Below are 18,923 nucleotides of genomic sequence, written 5' to 3' on the forward strand. Positions count from 1 at the left end.
GAGCTTCTATGTCAACAGGACGAAGGAGTTCAGGCAAGATGATCAGCTCTTCGTTGGATACGTGGGGAAGAAGAAAGGTAGAGCTGGCCACAAGAGAACGCTATCCAGGTGGGTCATTCTATGTATTAAAATTTGTTATTCTTTGGCAAAGAAAGAACCACCTGTGGGGCTTCGTGCCCACTCCACCAGAGCTAAGGCTGCTTCTTCGGCTTTGGCTTGGGGTGTTCCTGTGGCTGACATCTCCAGGGCAGCGACTTGGGCGTCCCTCCATACTTTTGTTAAACATTAATGTTTGGATTCTGAGTTTAGGAGGGATGGCCATTTTGCTCCCTCGGTGCTGCAGGATTTCTTGGTTTGACCATTCGGGCACCCACCTCCGGATGTAGTACTGCTTTGGGACTCTATTCTTTAGGTGAGGAATCCACAGGTAGGTGTATCCATCAGAAGAATAAGTTACTTACCTTCGGTAACGCTTTTTCTGGTGGATACAGTAACTACCTGTGGATTCCTCATGGTCCCACCCGCCTCCCCGTTGCCTGACTGGTCATACCATGAAATCCATGGGTGAGCATTCTTTGTCTTGTATATATGTATATACCTGAGTCATGTATATAGTTGTGGCATGTATATATGCATATCTTTCTCAAATTTAGATAGTTCAAGGAAAACATGTTTGGACTTCACTGACATATTTTACTCTCATATAGAGCATTTATTGCTGTTATCTAATTTTATTTTTATTGTAATAAATGTTGTGTTTTCATTTCATTTGATATGACTATATTTTGAGATCAATGTTCACCTGTTTGCCTCTATGGCACGTAAAAAATGGTGATAACTGACGTCTGCACGTCGACGCGGGCTTCTTATTGCCTGGATGGCGTCATACGGCGTCGCGTGGAGTCGGGCGATTGTGACGTCATCGTCGACGTGCAGAGCTAGAAGAAATTTCTGTCGAGGCTGGCGCGAGGGGAGATTTCTTTAGGTGAGGAATCCACAGGTAGTTACTATATCCACCAGAAAAAGCGTTACGAAGGAAAGTAACTTATTCTTCTCGCACAGTAGGCCTGCCCACAGCTTTCTCTGCCCACTTCTGAGCAATGTGTGTGCAGTAGTGACTTGGACTGATCTTCATTTAACGATAGCCCGCTCTGCATGACTGCGGCCTCGCCTGTAGTCCTCAGTGACAGAAAGGATATTTTGTTCCTTGAGGCATGGTAGGCTGGCTCAGAGCTGAATCGGCCTGCTCCTCTGCCTTCTGGGCGTGAAGGAGGTTTTGCTCATCCTTCCCTGTATGGCATCCCCTGCCCACCTGAAAGCTGCCTTGTCTGCAGGCCTGCGCTGCTGAGAGGCACTGCATTGCAATGTTTGCACCTGGGCTAGTCTCTCCTCCTTCCACCTGAGGGATGTAGCGGAGTTAGGGCAGCTGGATTACTGCCTTATGTTACCACTGAGCAGCCTTCCTCTGGGGACTAGTGAGTGAGCTCCCCCTGCCCAGCTCTGCATTTCCTAGCTGCAACCCATTCTAGTTCCTACAGCTTGATCAGCCTGGGCCTCGCCACATGCCAACACCTGCGCCAAGCCTCCCCTGTTCCAGCACGCCATTTCTATTTCAGCTTCAGCACTACAGAATGGATGATATCAATGCCACCGCCCCCCCACCCACCCACCTACCTTGAGACCTGGCTAGCACATGCACCGTGCCAGATAAGGAAGATAAAATTGGAGCACAATCTATACAAGAAAGTGCCTTGGTAAAGCTCGGAGAACAAGTCCTACAGGTGCCCAACATGTTGATAAAGCCTAGGGTGGTTCAGGGAGCCGTCCAAGGCATGGTTGGCACACATGGGAACGGCCCTGCAGCAACCGATCAAAATGGAGCCCACTAACAGTGTTAGCAAAGAACCTTCCAGGCCCAAGTCATAGATGCCCGACCGAAGGCTGACCAGCCAGCCCTGTACATGGTATGGCAGTTGTTTCCCCATCAAGGGGACCGCACAGCATGAGGGGAAAAATGTGAAGCCTGCGGAAAACAGAACCATTTATCCAAGGTCTGTTGTTCGACCTCCGAAGCAATTCAGTTCAAAGACCAAACCGAGTGTGTCACCACCCACTCCGAAACAGCGGAAGTGAGTGATATGGACAATGATGAACAGGAAACCGTTCATGTGGCACATGTAGTAGAACTGCACTGTTACTCTGCCCACACCTCCCCCACAATGAGATGTCAAAATATAGGACCACTCAATCATCGCACTAATCAACATGGGGCCTCAATTAATCCTATGGCTGCCAACCTATATCATTAACTGCCTACCCCACCTAGGCTAGGCTCCACCAAAGTAGACCTCTACACTTTTGGGAACTGATCCCCCTTTAAGACTCGGATGCCTTTCACGCCAACACCGCCTACCATGACACCACCATGAAAGACAAGATCTACATGTCTCAAGAAGTCAGTGTGATTCTGATAAGTTGCCAGACGAACCAGATGCCTGAGTTAGTACAGTTCGTATTCAACAACCATGCCATTGAGATTGACATCCTCTCACAAGAGTTAGCCCCACTGTTCAAGGGCATTTGGTGCCTAAAAGGCCAAGCAATCCAGTTCCACATTGACAAGTCGATTGAGCCCGTGACCCTCCACCACAGATGCGTGGCATATCAACTCCGCCCCAAGGTGGTGGAGCAAGAACTGCAACAATTCGAAGAAGCAGGTGTCATTGAAAGAGACACCAGCCACAACCCATGGGTCACCCCCATTGTTGTCGCCAAGGAGCCCAAACAGCCAAACACAGTACGGATCGGCATAGACATGAAGGTGCTGAATGTGCCCATCAAACCAGAATGCCACCTAAGGCCCACTATAAATGACCTCATTGTGGAACTCGCAGTTTTGCATAGGTTTTCTAAAATTGATCTTAGGTTGGGATAGCACCAGATTCTCCTCCATCCGGACTCCCGACCCATAACTATCTTCTCAACCCATAGTGGCCTCCGGAGATATACCAGGTTAAACTTTGGCATCTCGAGTGCTGCAGAAGTTGTCCAGAACATTATAAGAGACATAATAGCTGGCCTCCCTGCCGTCCCCAATGTAAGCAGCATCTTGGTCCATGTACCGAACTTCAACTGTCACCTGACACGCCTTTGTGCAGTGTTCATGAGACTCAGGGGAAAATGCCTGACATTACATCTGGGAAAATGCAATATTCTGCAAAAGAGCATCAGCTTTTTCGGCTGTCAGTTTTCAGGGAAAGGCATCATGCCCGATCCTGCTCACTTTAGTATTAGGGGTCTGGAGTTTCCTAAGCATGGTGATATATTGTAGCCAGTTGTTTCAGAACCTGTCCGACCTCACCGGATCCTCTGTGAATTAACAAAGGTGTCCACCCCTGGGTATGATGCAATGAGTAAGAACTAGCATTTAAGAACACCAAAGATACACTGTCAGCCAAACCTACCCTAGCGTATTTCACCCTGCAAAAGGAGTCCAAACTGGCAGTGGACGTAAGCCCCACAAGAATGGAGGTGGTGCTGTTGCATCATCAAAGTTGTGGGGAATGGACCCCAGTCTCCTACAGGAGCAGGACCCTAACACCCACGAACAGCAATACTCGCAAAGAGAGAGGGAAGCCATTGTGATGCACTTGGGGGTGCCTCCATTACTATGTGTACCTATATGGCCATCCTTTAATTGTCTGTACAGACCACAAGCCGTTGATCCCACTCCTTAAGTGGTCAGTATCCAAAACGTACCCACGGATCGAAAAATGGATCATGCATTGGCAAGAAGTCAACTTCACTGTTGTGCACAGACCTGACACCCGCAACCCAGCGCAATTTCTGTCACAACATGCCTGACCGGCCACCCCGCTGGTAACTGGTGAAGCGCAAGACACTAAGAAGTATGCCAGTTTGGTCGTGGAGAGATCCAAGCTGTTACATATGTCCTTGTCAGATGTCATGAACAAGACGACTGTCTGCAACTAGCTGTCAAGGCAGTCAGTCCAGCAACTAAAAGGCTTTACACTTCAACTCAGCCCGAAGGACTGAAGTTGCCAAACTGACACCATAAGCCCTTTTACCAGTGAGACCAGAACTCGCCATAACAGCAGTGGGTTACCTGATGTGAGAACCACGCCTAGTCTTATTCAGCAGCCTCCAGCAACAAGTGATTCAGCTAGCTAACAGGGCGCAGGAAGGGAAGGGTAAACACAAAAAATAGACTCTAAAGTAAATACTGGTTTCCTGGGCTGGATCAAAGAATGGAAGCGGCTGTGAGAGACCGCGCCACCTGCCAAGCATGCAATCCCCTGGAGCCACACACCCCAGTGATCACGGAAGAGGACCCAGTGACCCCGTGGCAGTGTGTATGTGCCAACTTTACCAGTCTCCCCAATGGCACGTACATGCTCATTGTTACAAATGACATCTCCCGCTACCCTAAAGCTGAAATCGTGACCTCCCCCTCTGCGTCCGAAGTGATACTGAAAATTGAAAAAGTCATGGCTACTCTTTGACTCCACTAGATATTGGCACAGATAATGGTCCATCTTTCAACAGCCGTGAGTGGGCCAAATATCTTCAATCCCACAACACCAGACACAGGAGCATTATGCTGAGATAGCCTCAGTCCAGTGGGGTAAGGGGATTTGCGGGGTGGCATCTACTTGTTTCTGGTGGAGTACCACGTGACACTGCATCCTACCATGGGAATGCCGGCCTTGCGTAGGAAGAATGGTCAATGACTCAATCTCCCATCACCCCTTATGGGCCAACCACTCTCACCCCCTGAATCACTCTGACGATGGACAGGCCAGCAATGACAAATGTACCTCATGGAGGAGATATTCAAAACACAACCACATCCAACTTGGAGACCTCATGCTGGTGGGAAATTGACAGCTGGGAGGGAAACTCCAATTCCCTTTTGAAACAGCCCCTTGGATTGTCATGGCCGTGAATGGGACCATAATCACTGCCAACCGAGGGACTGAAACTGATGTAGAATGTTTCACGTTTTAATGAAAGTGCAGGGTATTCCGGGCTGTGGTCTTCCTGACCAGGATCCTCTGGGTGGCAGCCCAGAATAGGAGTTGGACTCACTTTTAAGTACCTGCTGCAGGACAGCTAACAGCCAGGCAACACCCCTCCCCAGTGTCAGGGTGGTCCGCCAAATCCTCTCCAAGCTCAAAGTCCCTGGTCAAGGGCACACCCTGCCAACAGTACCACGTCACCAGCTTTGAGCCAACGAGGAGGACCTGAGCAGTGTCACCTCAGGGCAAACCCAGCCACCATCATGGTAATTCAAGTACTTGATGTCAAACTAGCAACAGCTACCTTATCGTTTTTGAGAACTGGGACGATATTTGTTATGTAGTGTTGGTTACGGTTCGAAATATATTTGAGTTTTTGTTACTCATGAACAAAGGAGAGATGTAGTGTTGTGGTTTGCAAGGCTCCACCCAATTGTGTTGCATTAGGGAGGATTGAACCTGTTTGCATACCCTGCAAGTGTCCAGACATTTATATAGACGCTTAGGGACCAGAAAAAAGACGGCACGTTTTATGCATGGCCAGTTTATGAACCACACTAGCTGTGTCTATGTGCTTCCTCGCGCCAATTCGAATACGGACCACCACAGTCATAAGCACTGAACTGTCCCACAATTTTGTGGGGAAATATATATCCTTTAATTTATTACCAAACCCTTTCTTTGAAACAGCCATTTTTTTCAATCATAATTTTAGAACGCAAGCTATAACCTAAAATGGGTACATTCTGTTTATTTTTTGTAACATGGAATCTCTAGAATCAAACCAATGAAAAGAAAGGATTCGTCATAAACCTGTTTTGAGATGTAAGCGAATAGCAATTGGGCTGAAAGGGTGACACTGTTACATTCTCTGTTTTTGCAGAGCTGGGAGGAAGAGAGTTGCTATGACTCTATTGAAGATCCTCCCGGAAGTTTACAGTTGAGCAGCTTTTCCTTCTTTGAGGTTTCATCATTAACAGTCAAATGCACTGACCAGGGTGGAAAGCTCTTAGCCTTAAAATGTACAGGGAAGACCTGAGAGGAAAAGTATGCACTGACCATAGAGGTTATGTTTGAATGGAGTTTGATTTGAAGTGGTAGTCCATGTGAATAGATCTTCAGACTACTGCCTTACAAATCACAACTAGGGGACGGTTTCTTAGTAGAGCAGTAGTGGCTGCCTTTCCCTTGTAGATTCGGCCCTAAGCTTGCCACATAAGTACTTGGTAGAATGTTGTTAGCAAAATAGAATACAGGACATCGTCAATATTGGAATGGTTGTCTGTCATAATTAATCACACCTACAACGGACACAATTGTTCTGATTTGCGTAGGTGAGCAGTTTTAACTAGATAACATTAGAACTCTTGTTCCATCCACCATCCCTATGTAAATGCTGCTTTTGTCGGTGCAGTGGCAGACACCATGGCCAAGACAAAAAGTAGGCACAATTGATGGGGTGTATCTCTGCCTGGTGTTCCTGGGAACAAGTCTTAATGGCAGTCCATGTACACAAGCTCTGGCTACGGGCTTGGTGTAAAGTAATTTATTTATTTTCAGAAATGGATTCCCTAGGTCATAACTGCAGAGCATTGCCCTTAGGAAAGGCCTTTCCAAAGAGTAAGAGGCCTTTTCTGCATTCAATAGCACATCCGCTGCTTCTGGCGTTGGGTTCAGATGGTACAGTATTGCAAATATTGTACGTAAGTGAATCCTTGTTGCCTATGAGGTACAAAACCCAGTTGGACAGGAGAAATCATACCCTTCATGAGCAAAAACAACTGTTTTGCTATCACTTGAGTTGCAATCTCGTTATCGAAGTGAAACAGTGAACGCAGGTGATTTGACACACACTTGTTAGGGTCCTTACCAGATTTTGAGAGTTGTGTGATTATAGCCTATCATAGCTTGTATGGCGATTTGCCAGCTTCTAAAGCTTCTGAATATACTGAATGACCACGTGGAGCTAATATGTTTTGTATGCTTTGTAAAACTCAGAGGAAAGGCCATCAGATCCAGACGCCTTCCTGCCTACTAGAGTGTTAATAGTTGCTTTAATCTCTTCCAAAGCTATTGGCTCATTCGAAAAGTGCCCATGACAGGTCTCTAGCCAAACCAATGCTATCTAATCTAGGTAGTTATCAGTATCGCATGTGGTCATCGCTTTTCCTGCAGTATACAAGCATTCGTAATACCTAACTAACTCTCGACTGATCTATTCACGAACCTTTAGGGTTTCACCGCTTTACCCCTCAATCTGTAAAATATGGCTCTGATATCTGTCCTCTTTAAAAAGCCAGATCAGTATCATTCTCCTAGGGTGTTCGCCCTCTCTCTGTACTCCTTGGCCCGTGCTTGTTTTCACAAGTAAGCACCTTCCCTATCTGCCTGCTCACAATGTGTCTGCAGTAGAGAATTCATCTCAGATATAAATGCCCTGTGATATCACCCGAGCGCTGCCCTCCAGCTCATTAATCTCCTGTTCTTGGACCTCCTGTTCTTTATGTATTGTGTGTAGAATGCTATACCTGCATGTTTACCAACTATTATGAAGGCTGTGGTTGCTTCCCACAATTTGGCATACTTTTTGTGGAAAAAAAACTGTAATCGCTGAGCGCAGTTTATCCTGAAACACAACATTTAGGAGAGCCTCCACAGGGAGCCTTCCTTAACTTGGACTAGTCGATGGATACAACCATTTTAACTGGAGAGTGGTACTGTTTGAGGCAGGTAACCAACCTCTGAGACCCAGGGTAACACCTCCTGTGTTACTAGCTATTAGTGTACATATGATAGAGTTTCGTGGGGAGAGGAGTAAGATTAAAACTCCCTTCCACTGCATTGTCATGTCTATTAGTCCTGTTGTCTCCATTATAACATGTAGTGTTGCTGTAGCTCGTGTAATGTGAGAGCCCCTACTCTGGGGTTTGTCCAGTTCCATATTCAACACTAAATGAATATCGCACCCATAAATATCTTCTATCAATGTGACGGTGTATGGTAAGGATAGTGTCAAAGTAAGTGGAGACATCAATATTCGAGGCATATTTGTTGATCAACACTTACTTTCCTTTTAAGGGTAGGTTACCGTTCTAGTATTTTGTGGTGATTTGTTCAAAAAATAAAGTACCTTTATTTTTGTACAACTGAGCGTTTACTTTCATGTGTGTAAGTGCTGTGACTACAGTGATAAAGCATGAGCTTTGCATGTCTCCTAGATAAGCCTTGGCTGCTCATCCACAGCTACCTCTAGAGACCCTGGCTTCTAGACACTGCCTACACTTCACTAATAGGGAATACCTTGACCTGGTATAAGGTGTAAGTACCATAGGTACCCACCACACACCAGACCAGCTTCCTACAATACACCATTTCTTTTCTAGCTTTTTGTTTGTTGTTTAAACCTCTTACATTACAGGATAATAGGATTAGCATTCTGTTACTGGGTGGTTTGTTTCCAGGCCTGTTAATATTACTGTAGACTTGTGCTGGTCTGTCATTAGTTCTGTCACAAGCAACAGTGTATGACTTGTCCCATTCAACCATTCTCTGAATCACCAACTCCCAGACTCAATCAGCTTCACTGATAAAGGAAAGATCCAGACTGAATCCTAGATTTGTGTGCTGCTAGTTACCATATCAACTTGATGTTTAGTTGTTTGTCCGGATGGCCCATGAAGCACAGGATATATTCTTCTCCTTCATTCAATCTCATGTCAGGATTCCGGGGTCTTCACAGAGGTGTTTGGTGCTCCTACTCCCTTGCTAACCTTTGTGCAGTGACCTATTTTTTGCTGAACTCTTCGCCAATGATGGGTCCGCAGATAAATGGGTATTTCCTTTGAAGTCAACCTTTAATCCGATCGGGTACAGCATTGCATATTGCATGATGTTCACTCACAATGTGTAATTTATCTCAGTGAACTTGCGTCTCACTTCCTAGACAGCAGTGGTGAAATCCTGATATATGGTCCAGTTTGAGCCTTGAGATAGAAGCTGTTTGTTCTCACTTGCCATTCGCAGAACTGAATGTCAGTCCTTGAAATAAAGGAGCCTGAATATAATCGGTCATATAGGCAGCCCTAGTGGTGGACTGGAACCAAGCCGTTTGTGGGCTCTGTCAATCAGAAATGTCTCGGAGAAACTAGACTGGCCAAATAAGTTAGCCAGAAGGTTTCCACAAAAATGTCTGAGCAATCCATATTTAATGATTTGATGACACCAGCTATACTTGTTACTGCGTGATGATCTTGTTTCTAAATCTTTATGTTTAATCGCTATAGTGGTGACCATCTTCTCCATTTTTAAAAATGTCTCCATGTTTATCATGTAGACTTTCAGATCTGGTATCCTGTGCTCTGTTGCATCCACCTGAACATTCTGGCAGTCTGTACTCTCCATAAGATGGTCTAGGTGTAATGTCATCACATCAGTTTTGCATTGATGGTTGTGTCTTTGAGATCAAGTAAAATTGCTGTTGTTACCTTGGAAATCGGAGTTTCAGGCTCAAGCGCATCCATTTCAGGATCTAGCGCAGCCGTTGCACACCTCTGTGTTTTTTGCTGCTCAAAGACTAACTTGCTCTGCCTCTCTTCGCTCTCACTAATGATGTTAGGCACAGTGGTGCTCAGTACTCTACGGATATGTTGCTACCCCCCTCTGCAGAGTCCTCTCCCTATAAGGCGGGAGGAGGAACAGGTAAACAAACCTCTGATTCAAATTCCCAGTTCCTCAATACAGTGGGCAGCAGATGAATGACTGTTTCTGCATAGGGGCTGCTCTGCTCCACCCCACTCTTTCACACCTCAGCCGGGTATCTGCGATACATATTTGTGGTGTGCTTGGGCTGGTCACCTTGGGCAGCATGCTTATGACAAATTTTCTGGCATGTGCTGTACGCCTCCAATTCACCACATGAGCTGGCTCATCCACTGGTCAGTCAGAACTTCTTTGCCTACTTCATGTATGGATCTGTCAGATATTCCAGCAGAGTAGCCCATTATCTTCACCTCAGGAGCATGCACTCACTCTGACCCCCTAGTGGCATGTCTTCTGAAAAACCACAGCCAGTCCATAAAGGTACCCAGAGATCGGCATCTCGCCCACCCAAGGAGAGGTTATGCAGCAACAGCAGAGTCGAGTGGGTGAAGGAGGTTGTCACAACCAGGCCCTCTCAGGTGTTGTCAATACTGGCCTAGACTGGGCCCTAGGTATGTACAGATGTATAGGCCATATAGCTAGGGAAGCCAGATTGTGTGAGGCCTCAGGTGCATGCATCGTCCCTGCTGCTAGTGAGCTTGGCAAGTGAGTGGGTTTGCGACATGGTGGGCAGCAAGACGAGCCTCAAGTAATTCAGCAACCACTGATGTGGCTGGGCTTCCAAGGCTCTCCTGCATAAGCGGACTGAGACTCTATCTTTTCTGCAGTAGCCAGTCTCTGCCTGCAATACAGCCTTTCCTCTGAGCGGTCTGCACCCTCTGCCTACTTTACTTCTTCATATATTCTCCGTCCCTGTGGGTGCTGACAGTGTACATCGAAGGAGGGTTTTAAGCATGCGTGCGAAGCTCCACGTTATGTGGCCATCTTGGCTGCGGCATGGTCACGCCCACCGTTGGATGTTTCATATTCGCTTACCTTTCCTTCCTAATGTTTGTCTATCTGCTGTAGAATAATTTCCTTATCATCCTTAATAACTTGTATCCTTTCATGACTCAGTATCAGGGAACTACTTTTTAAAATCTTTCTACTCTCCAGGTGGGGTGCATGTGTTTTCCTGCTCCCTCTCTGTGTGCTGCTTCCCCCTTCACATTCCCACTCCATGATCTGTTGCTCCCATTAACAAGCTAGTTTGTTGCTCTCTCCTTGCTTGGAATTTTGTTTTTCTTTTTTGCATTTTCCCCCAGTATGGATCCAGTAACTGAGGATATTGGGAACTTTCTGCGCTAGAGTAGTTGTACAACTTCTGGGACGTCTTTATGCGTAATGACTGCTTCTTGAGATGTTTGTTTTCAGCATGTGATGTCTGGAATTGGACACGAACCCCTTTTTTTCTGGGGAAAGAATCTTCAATAAATTCCTTTGTTGCCCAGTGACCTGTATGCAGAATATAAAGCCCTTTTCTAAAGCATGAAGTAGATCTCCTTCTGGAAGAGATGAAGGCGTTGATAGAATTCATGTGGGTAGGGGGGAGGTGTAGTGGGGAGTCTCTGCCTTACATCACCTAGATCAAGCCCTGGCTGTGTGCTGTCTCTAACTAAAGGGCATAAAGTACACAAAAGGAGTAACTTGAATATACATGGTTGGCATGCATTAGTTGTTGCATCTGAGGCACCAGTTTTAAATGACAGTACCCACAAAGGATGATGTTCAGTAACAACTGATTTACCCTGGACCCCTAGAAGCTTGAGCATCCAAGGGTACCCCTGCTAGGGAGCCAATGTTACAAGTAAGTGATGTCTTATTTTGCAGTGCTACCATTATATATTTTCTGCCTCTATTGGGTGGTTGTCATCTTAGCATTCCACCCACTCCTCTGACCTGACACATTTGATTTCTTCCCCAGCGTGGCCAGTGGCTACCTGTACGTGACAATTGTTTACAACATTTCTGTCAGCCTGGCACTGTATGCACTCTTCCTCTTCTACTTTGCCACGCGGGAGCTGCTGAGCCCCTACAGCCCCGTACTGAAGTTTATCATGGTCAAATCCGTCATCTTCCTCTCTTTCTGGCAGGGTGAGTAATTTCTATTTCTCCATTCTCCCCAGATAAACTGCTGCTTTCTCTTTTGTGTTACTACCACCCATCCTCTTTTCACTTGAATCATTTTTGCTGGTTCTTCCCCCTACCATTTTTTTAAGCCTCTTTGTCCTCTTTTTACTGTTCTCTTTGTATTGGTGCTACGTCTAACCCTTCTCCCTTTTGCACATTTCTCTCTTCCTCTATTTCCTTGCCTCTTTTTCATCTCCTTTTTCTAAAAACAATTTGATTGAGTTTTTATAAATAATAGAGTTGTTGCTGGATTGCGTTTGGCAGTGAGAAAATCTGTTAGTCATCAACCGACATAATCTTGTAGGATGTACATCTAGCATCTAACATCTAGTGATATCTAGCAAGGAAGAACCACATTCCTATATCTTTGAGGCAACTTAGAGTCCCCCATTTCCTCAATGATCCACAGAATCCCAAACGGCAGACTAAAATGTACGGACCTTCTCTGTATTGCAGACAGTTTGCACTGGATAACACACCAGTACAGCTGCCACTGATGGCAGTCAGCTCCTTGTGATAGCATACCAGTACACGTCTAACTAGAATAAAATGCATAAAACGTTGAATTATGAAGGACAAGCTCTTCCTTTAACTCATCAACGGACTCCATATGATTCCACACCCAGACGTCCCGCAGTCTGGGAATTCTAATGCAATCCTATGTCTTGACACTGCACAGCAATTTTGAGTGGGAGGATCATGTGCCCTGCCATAGACTGGGTCTCTTTTGTAAACGTACCCTCCAAACCAATCCATCTCAGTGGCATGTTCCAGCAGTTTATCCTGACTTTTATGTCTGAGGCTAGAAGAATGGGCAGCCTGATGCCATTCAAAAATGCTGGTAGGTGAAATGCTTAAAATCTACTACGTTCCTGCCTGAATGCAGGATCTTCCCATCCCCAGAAATCCAGTAATAATCCCAATGAGCTGTGCTACCCAATAGTAGGCTTGCATGTCAGCTACGGCTAGTCTCCCCTGTATCAGTGAATTGAATAAAACCTACGAAACAATATTCTAGCCTGTTTTCAGACAATAGAAAATTGTGGATGCAGTTAAGTATTGTCTGGGGAAAAATGCAAATGGCTCCCAAAGTGGTAATTCTGGAGGATGTACAGTATCCCTGGGAATGGTACCATCTTGAAAATATCCACCCTACCCAGGATACTGAATAGACATGCTCTCCATCTCTTCACATCTTTTTACATTTTGCCTAGACTAAGAGGGTTGCCATGTTGAGCACCCTGCATTTTGAAGATCATTTGCAACAGATGTTGAGGTATTGAAACCCTTTCACCTGAGTTTCCAGCCAGTTTAGATTGCCACTGAGTAACTAGTGAGCTCCCCCCAGTTAATTGTAAGGCCTGATGTGTCTCTATAAAGATTCAGGATGACCATTAGCTTCTGCCCCACACACCCAAGGTCCCTTAAGAAGGGTAGCATGCCTTCAGTCAGGGCTTGAAAAATCATAAAAATGTTACTAGACATGCAGGTCGAGTAACTTAAATAATCCAGTTGACCTAACTGTAATGTACTTGACCCGTAAACGGGTCTCAAATTGTGTGATCCTAGGCAAATAGTTTACCGAATCGACTTTTTCTAAATTCTCACATGTGATTGCACCTTCAAATATGTTAGCTCCGCATTTCTACAGTACAGAAAAAACGTTTTTGTTTGATTAGGTAGACTAAAGTTTGCTGCATGCATCACAAGCATCTAGCCCACATACTCATGAGGTCTAGCCCACATAACCTAGGCCTTATTTTAGTTTAATAACACCATTGCCATCAGGGAAGGAGTGTTTCTCAGTTTGTTTAAACACTCAATTTTAATAAATATATTACTAAACCATGATGTGGTAACATACTGTCATCTACACACAAACTTTCCAAGAACTGTCCAAAAACCTCTTCACTAATTTGCAGCTTTACTGATAAAACCATATCATGTATTAACATTATGTGAAAATTGGGTTTCAGAAAACATATCCTTTGCACATCAACATGTAAAGTATTCTGATTTGTTTTCATCATAATAAAATATTTTTTCATCACACAAAAACATAAAAAAGGGCTTCCATAACTGCTGAAATCTTTTTTTTTTATGTTTGCACAATTAATTGACTTAGGGCCAGATGTAGCAAAGGGTTTTACCCATTCTGTGTCTATGGGAAAATTAGTTGGTACATATGGCCCTTAGTCACTTAAATGTTGTGCGTTAGGAAAAACCGGACACCCTATATCCTTTTATTTTACATTTTAAGCAGCCGGTCACACAGTTCACCTTACAAAGTCCGGGAGGAAAATTAAATGTAAGAAAAATTGACTTTTGACCTCTGTCTGTGAATACAGAGCAAATGTAACATAAGAACAAGATTTAAAGGCATCTTTTATTGCCCCTCCACTTTTCAACAGAACACCTGTTCAGTGTCAACTCGCCAGAAGGGACGAGTAAGTATTAAAAATAGCGCAACGTGATCAAATAAGACTCGCCAATGTGAGTGGTCGAGAGACTTTTTCGAGCCCTGTCAGTGTACAGGGCCCTCATACCTACTGCCCACTGAAAGTCCTGTGTTAAGCTGTTTTTTCTGATACATAAGGCTAGTGACCTATGGGAAAGTGAGGGCCATGGAGTAGTCCTCTCTGGTGCCCTGTGAAATTGAGCAGGGCTTGGACAGGTCACATAGGTCACTAGCCTTACTATCGTCTCAAGAACTCACCCAGGCCCAAACGTAGGAGAGAAATCATGGACTATAATTTATTTTGTGCTGAACTTGATAGAGGAAATTGTAAGTTAAACAAATGTTTTTTTGAAATCCACTAGAATCAGAGCATGGGGTGTCAGAATTCATGGGCGTGGGCAAGTGCGAGCTGCACCCTTCTAAGATCGTTAACTAGCGCAGCATAAGCCAGCTTTGGTCTCGGTGGTCTAAGGAGATGATGACTTTGGCCAGCCTGGTTGCATTAGACACAATCTTGGCTTCCATGTTTTTGTGAGATATTGAGCAATATGATGACCAGTGATCCAGGGTTTTCCCCATCTTCGGAAGGATAGTGTTCCCTGCAGAGATCCTTCAGTCCTTCAGAAAACGACCAGTCTGAAATACCTAATTAAACTTGTTTAGAAGGCAAGAAGTCCATGTGTATAAGTCCTGTAATGTGGAAGGCAGTTCTGACTCTTACGGCAGGTGCACATCGTATGGACACCTGTAGCAATCAACAAAATTGACTGCGATCACGTAAGCTGCAGCCACTCGTTGACCATCTACCATATGTTTCACCCTAGCAGCAGTTTCTCAGTTAGCCAGCTACTAGCAAAGCTGCCTGCCCGCATTGTTGTCCTCACGTCATATTCATCGCTGTGATGTCATCTATATTAGCTTAGCCTCAACTTAGGCAAGTTTATAATGCAGTTTAGCTGCTGCCAGCCGACGGAGGGTGGGGTCTTGCAGGGCCCAATACCCATTCTCCTTGATAAGCATCTGTCTCTCCAGTGCGGCAGGTCTGACTCTCCTGCTCCATCTCCTTATTAAGAAGTTCTCTCTCAGGGGATCTCCATTTATAGTCATAAGCACTGAATAGTCCTGCCCACGTTCGGGGATCCCAAAGCACTCCTTTACAATGTATCTTCCTAAGTGTAGATGCTTGCCTTTCTTCAGAAAGGCTTGTAGAAACACTTAAGACAAGAACATTGTGCAGCCTATAAGGAAGGCTATAATGTCAAATTTCTTGAGATTGGCCATGTATATGTAGATTTAAAGCCAAATACTTAGGTAGAATGCTGAAATCTCTTTAACAAACCGTTTTTGGATGAAGGAAAAGAGGGCAGTATAGCCCTGTGGACTGCCATATGTGAGTGTAAAAACGTATGTCTTTAAGAGCCCAGAGACTACCAGTATCCCATCATACCCAGCTGGTGGCAGTTGCTTCAGTTCTTTTTTCCGGCTCCTGATGACAGGACCTTGGAGCTCTGAGCTCAGCCACTTTAGCTTTTTCTCTTAAAAAAATCTCTCATTGATTTTTGTCACAGCTGTTTCACTCAACGGACTTCAAATGTCTGTAGGAAGTTGGCTCTGTATATACTATCTCAAAGTGAGAGATAGTGTGCACAGGGTCCAAGGGTTCCCCTTAGAGGTTGATAGTGGCAAAATTAGATACTACTAATGCTCTATTTCTGGTAGTGTGGCCGAGCAGTTAGGCTTATTAGAGGGTAGTGTTAAGCATTTGTTGTACACACACAGGCAATAAATGAGAACAGACACTCAAAGACTTAACTCCGGGGCAATAGGTTTTTATATAGAAAAATATTATTTTCTTAATTTATTTTAAAACCACAAGATTCAGAATTCGAATAAGTACATAAATTGTAAGGTACTTGGTATAGGTAAATATAGAACTTTCAATGAAAACAGTAATGTACACAGTTTGGCATAAAATGGCTATAAGCTATTTTAAAAGGGGACACAGTGCAAATGTCAACAGTTCCTGGGGGAGGTAAGTAAAGGTTAGTTTGTCAGGTAAGTAAAGCACTTACAAGTTCAGTCTCCGGGAAATAGGCAGCCCACCGTTGGGGGTTCAAGTCAACCCCAAACACCCAGCAACACAGGGCCAGTCAGGTGCAGATGTCAAAGTGGGGCCCAAATAACATAGGCGCCTATGGAGACTAGGGGTGCTCCGGTTCCAGTCTGCTAGCAGGTAAGTACCTGAGTCCTTGGGGAGCAGACCAGGGGGTGTTTTGTAGAGCACAGGGGTGGCTGGGTGCAGTGTGCAAAGAAGGTGTCGGGTTTTTCATTGAAATCAATGGAGGGACCCACTCTGGCAATGCAGGCAGGGCACAGGGGGGCTTCTCGGGCCAGCCACCGACTAGGCAAAAATGAGGGCCACCAGCGGGTCACTCCTGCACCAGCAGTTGGTTTCTCTCGGCCTGGGAGCTGCGGGTGCAGTGCTTCTCCAGGCGTTGGGTTCTTTGTTAATGGGCAGTCATGGTCAGGGGGATCTTCTGGATTCTCTCTGCAGGCGTTGCCGTGGGGTTGCAAGGATATCGCCTCAGGGTAGACACACCACGGGAGTCGCCTGGGGGTCCTCGCTGCAATGTTGGTTTCTCTGGACATGGGCCGGGGGCATCGGGTGCAGAGTGTTAGGGACTCACGCTTCAGGAGTGAGGTGGGAGTCCCTTTAAAGATAGTTTCTTCTTGGTTGTTTTGGACAGAGCCACTGTCCACGGGAGTTTCTTGGTCCTTTAGGTTGCAGGGCAGTCCTCTGAGTCGACAGCGATCACTGGTCCCGATGGATGCGTCGCTGTTGCAGGTTCTTTGAATCTGGAGACAGTATGGTAGGGCTGGGGCCAAATCAGCTGTTGCCTCCTTTTCTGCTGGGTTTTCAGCAGTCCTTCTTCTTGTTCAGCTCATCAGGAATCTGTTTTCCTGGGTTCAGGGTCGCTTCTAAATACTAGATTCAGGGGTGTGTTTAGGGCTGGAGGTGCAGTAGCCAATGGCTACTGTCCTTTAGGGTGGCTACACCCTCCTTGTGCCTCCTCCTTTGGGAGGGGGACACATCCCAAATCCTATTGGACTAAATCCTCCAAAGCAAGATGGAGGATTTTCTAAGGAAGGGGTCACTTCAGCTCAGGACACCTTAGGAGGGGGACTCCTTGTTTTTCTCACTATCTACTCTGGATTTGCCACCAAAAGTGGGGGCTGTGTCCAGTGGCGGGCTTTTCCACTAGCTGGAGTGCCCTGGGGCGTTGTAACATCAGGCTTGAGCCTTTGAGGCTCACCGCCAGGTGTAACAGTTCTTGTAGGGGCAGCAACAGGCTTTGTTCCTGGTCACAGAGAGCACAAAGGCACTCACACCACGTGGCCAGAAACTAGTCTAAGTGGTAGGCTGGCAGAGACCGGTCAGCCAAGCACTAGCAGTTGGGCTGGCATGCAGGGGGCATCTCTAAGATGCCCTCTGAGTGCATTTCTCATAAATCTCATGCTGGCATCGGTGTGGATTTATTGTGCTGAGAAGTTTGATACCAAACTTCCCAGTATTCAGTGTAGCCATTATGGAACTGTGGAGTTCATGTTTGACAAACTCCCAGACCATATACTCTTTATGGCTACCCTGCACTTATAATGTCTAAGAATTGGCTTAGACACTGTAGGGGCATAGTGCTCATGCAACTATGCCCTCTCCTGTGGTATAGTGCACCCTGCCTTAGGCCTGCTAGAGGGGTGACTTGCCTATGCCACAGGCAGTGGGTTGTGGGTATGCCACTCTGAGTGGAGTACCATGTCGACTTAGTCTCTTTCTCTCCACCAGCACACACAAGCTGTGAGGCAGTGTGCATGTGCTGAGTGAGGGGTCCCCAGGGTCGCATAATACATCCTGCAGCCCTTAGAGACCTTCTCTGGCCACAGGGCCCTTGGTACCAGGAGTACCATTTACAAGGGACTTTTCTGTGTGCCAGGGCTGTGCCAATTGTGATGACACAGATACAGTTTTAGGGAAAGAACACTGGTGCTGGGACCTGGTTAACAGGGTCTCAGAACACTTTCAATCATAGCTTTCATCAACAAAAGGCAGAAGGTTAGGGGGTAACCATGCCAACAGTGGCATTTTGCTACACTGTCCCTTTGATTTTTTTTTGTCTTTTTCTGATAGAAATGTGTGGTATTGAGTCAAATAAAATGTCATCTTTGTTTGACATGTCTCCTGCCTGTGAGAGCCAGAAGGGCAAGTCAGACCCTCATGATGTCTGCATCATCTGCCTTCTTGAGAGCCATGTTTCTGACAAATGCCATCACTTCAGAAAGCTATCCAGGCGTACCCTGAGGGAAAGGGAGAAAATTTGCCTCCATGGCACAGAAGAGCCCGGCAGGCAGGAGGCGCAGTCTGAAGGTGGGACTCCAAGAGAGGGCCAAGCCTCTAACAGAGCGCTTACACCTTCTTGTGAGGACTCTAGGTGCGGGAGATCCCCCCCCCCCCCCCCAAAAAAAAAGGGAGCCCCAAAAAATACGTGATTTCAGATTGACGGCGAGAGGATTGACATTGAGACAAGGTACAGCTTCAACTTGTTGTCCCTCGAGGGCTGGGTCGTCGTCGTAGAGGAGGCTAAGACCAACTGTAGAGGCAC

At 45.9% G+C, this 18,923-nt stretch overlaps 1 protein-coding gene across 2 annotated transcripts in view; it reads left to right on the top strand.

The window, feature by feature from the left end:
* Positions 1-18,923, top strand: part of TMEM184B (transmembrane protein 184B) — a 405,031-nt gene that overhangs the window by 253,520 nt on the left and 132,588 nt on the right. For both annotated transcript variants that reach the window (XM_069231330.1, XM_069231331.1), the window contains exon 7: positions 11,602-11,771. In XM_069231330.1, coding sequence (XP_069087431.1) covers positions 11,602-11,771 — 170 coding nt within the window. The remainder of the gene's footprint in view (positions 1-11,601; positions 11,772-18,923) is intronic.

This window comes from Pleurodeles waltl, chromosome 4_2, assembly GCF_031143425.1.
Source record: "Pleurodeles waltl isolate 20211129_DDA chromosome 4_2, aPleWal1.hap1.20221129, whole genome shotgun sequence".
In the NCBI taxonomy this organism is placed as follows: Eukaryota; Metazoa; Chordata; class Amphibia; order Caudata; family Salamandridae; genus Pleurodeles; species Pleurodeles waltl.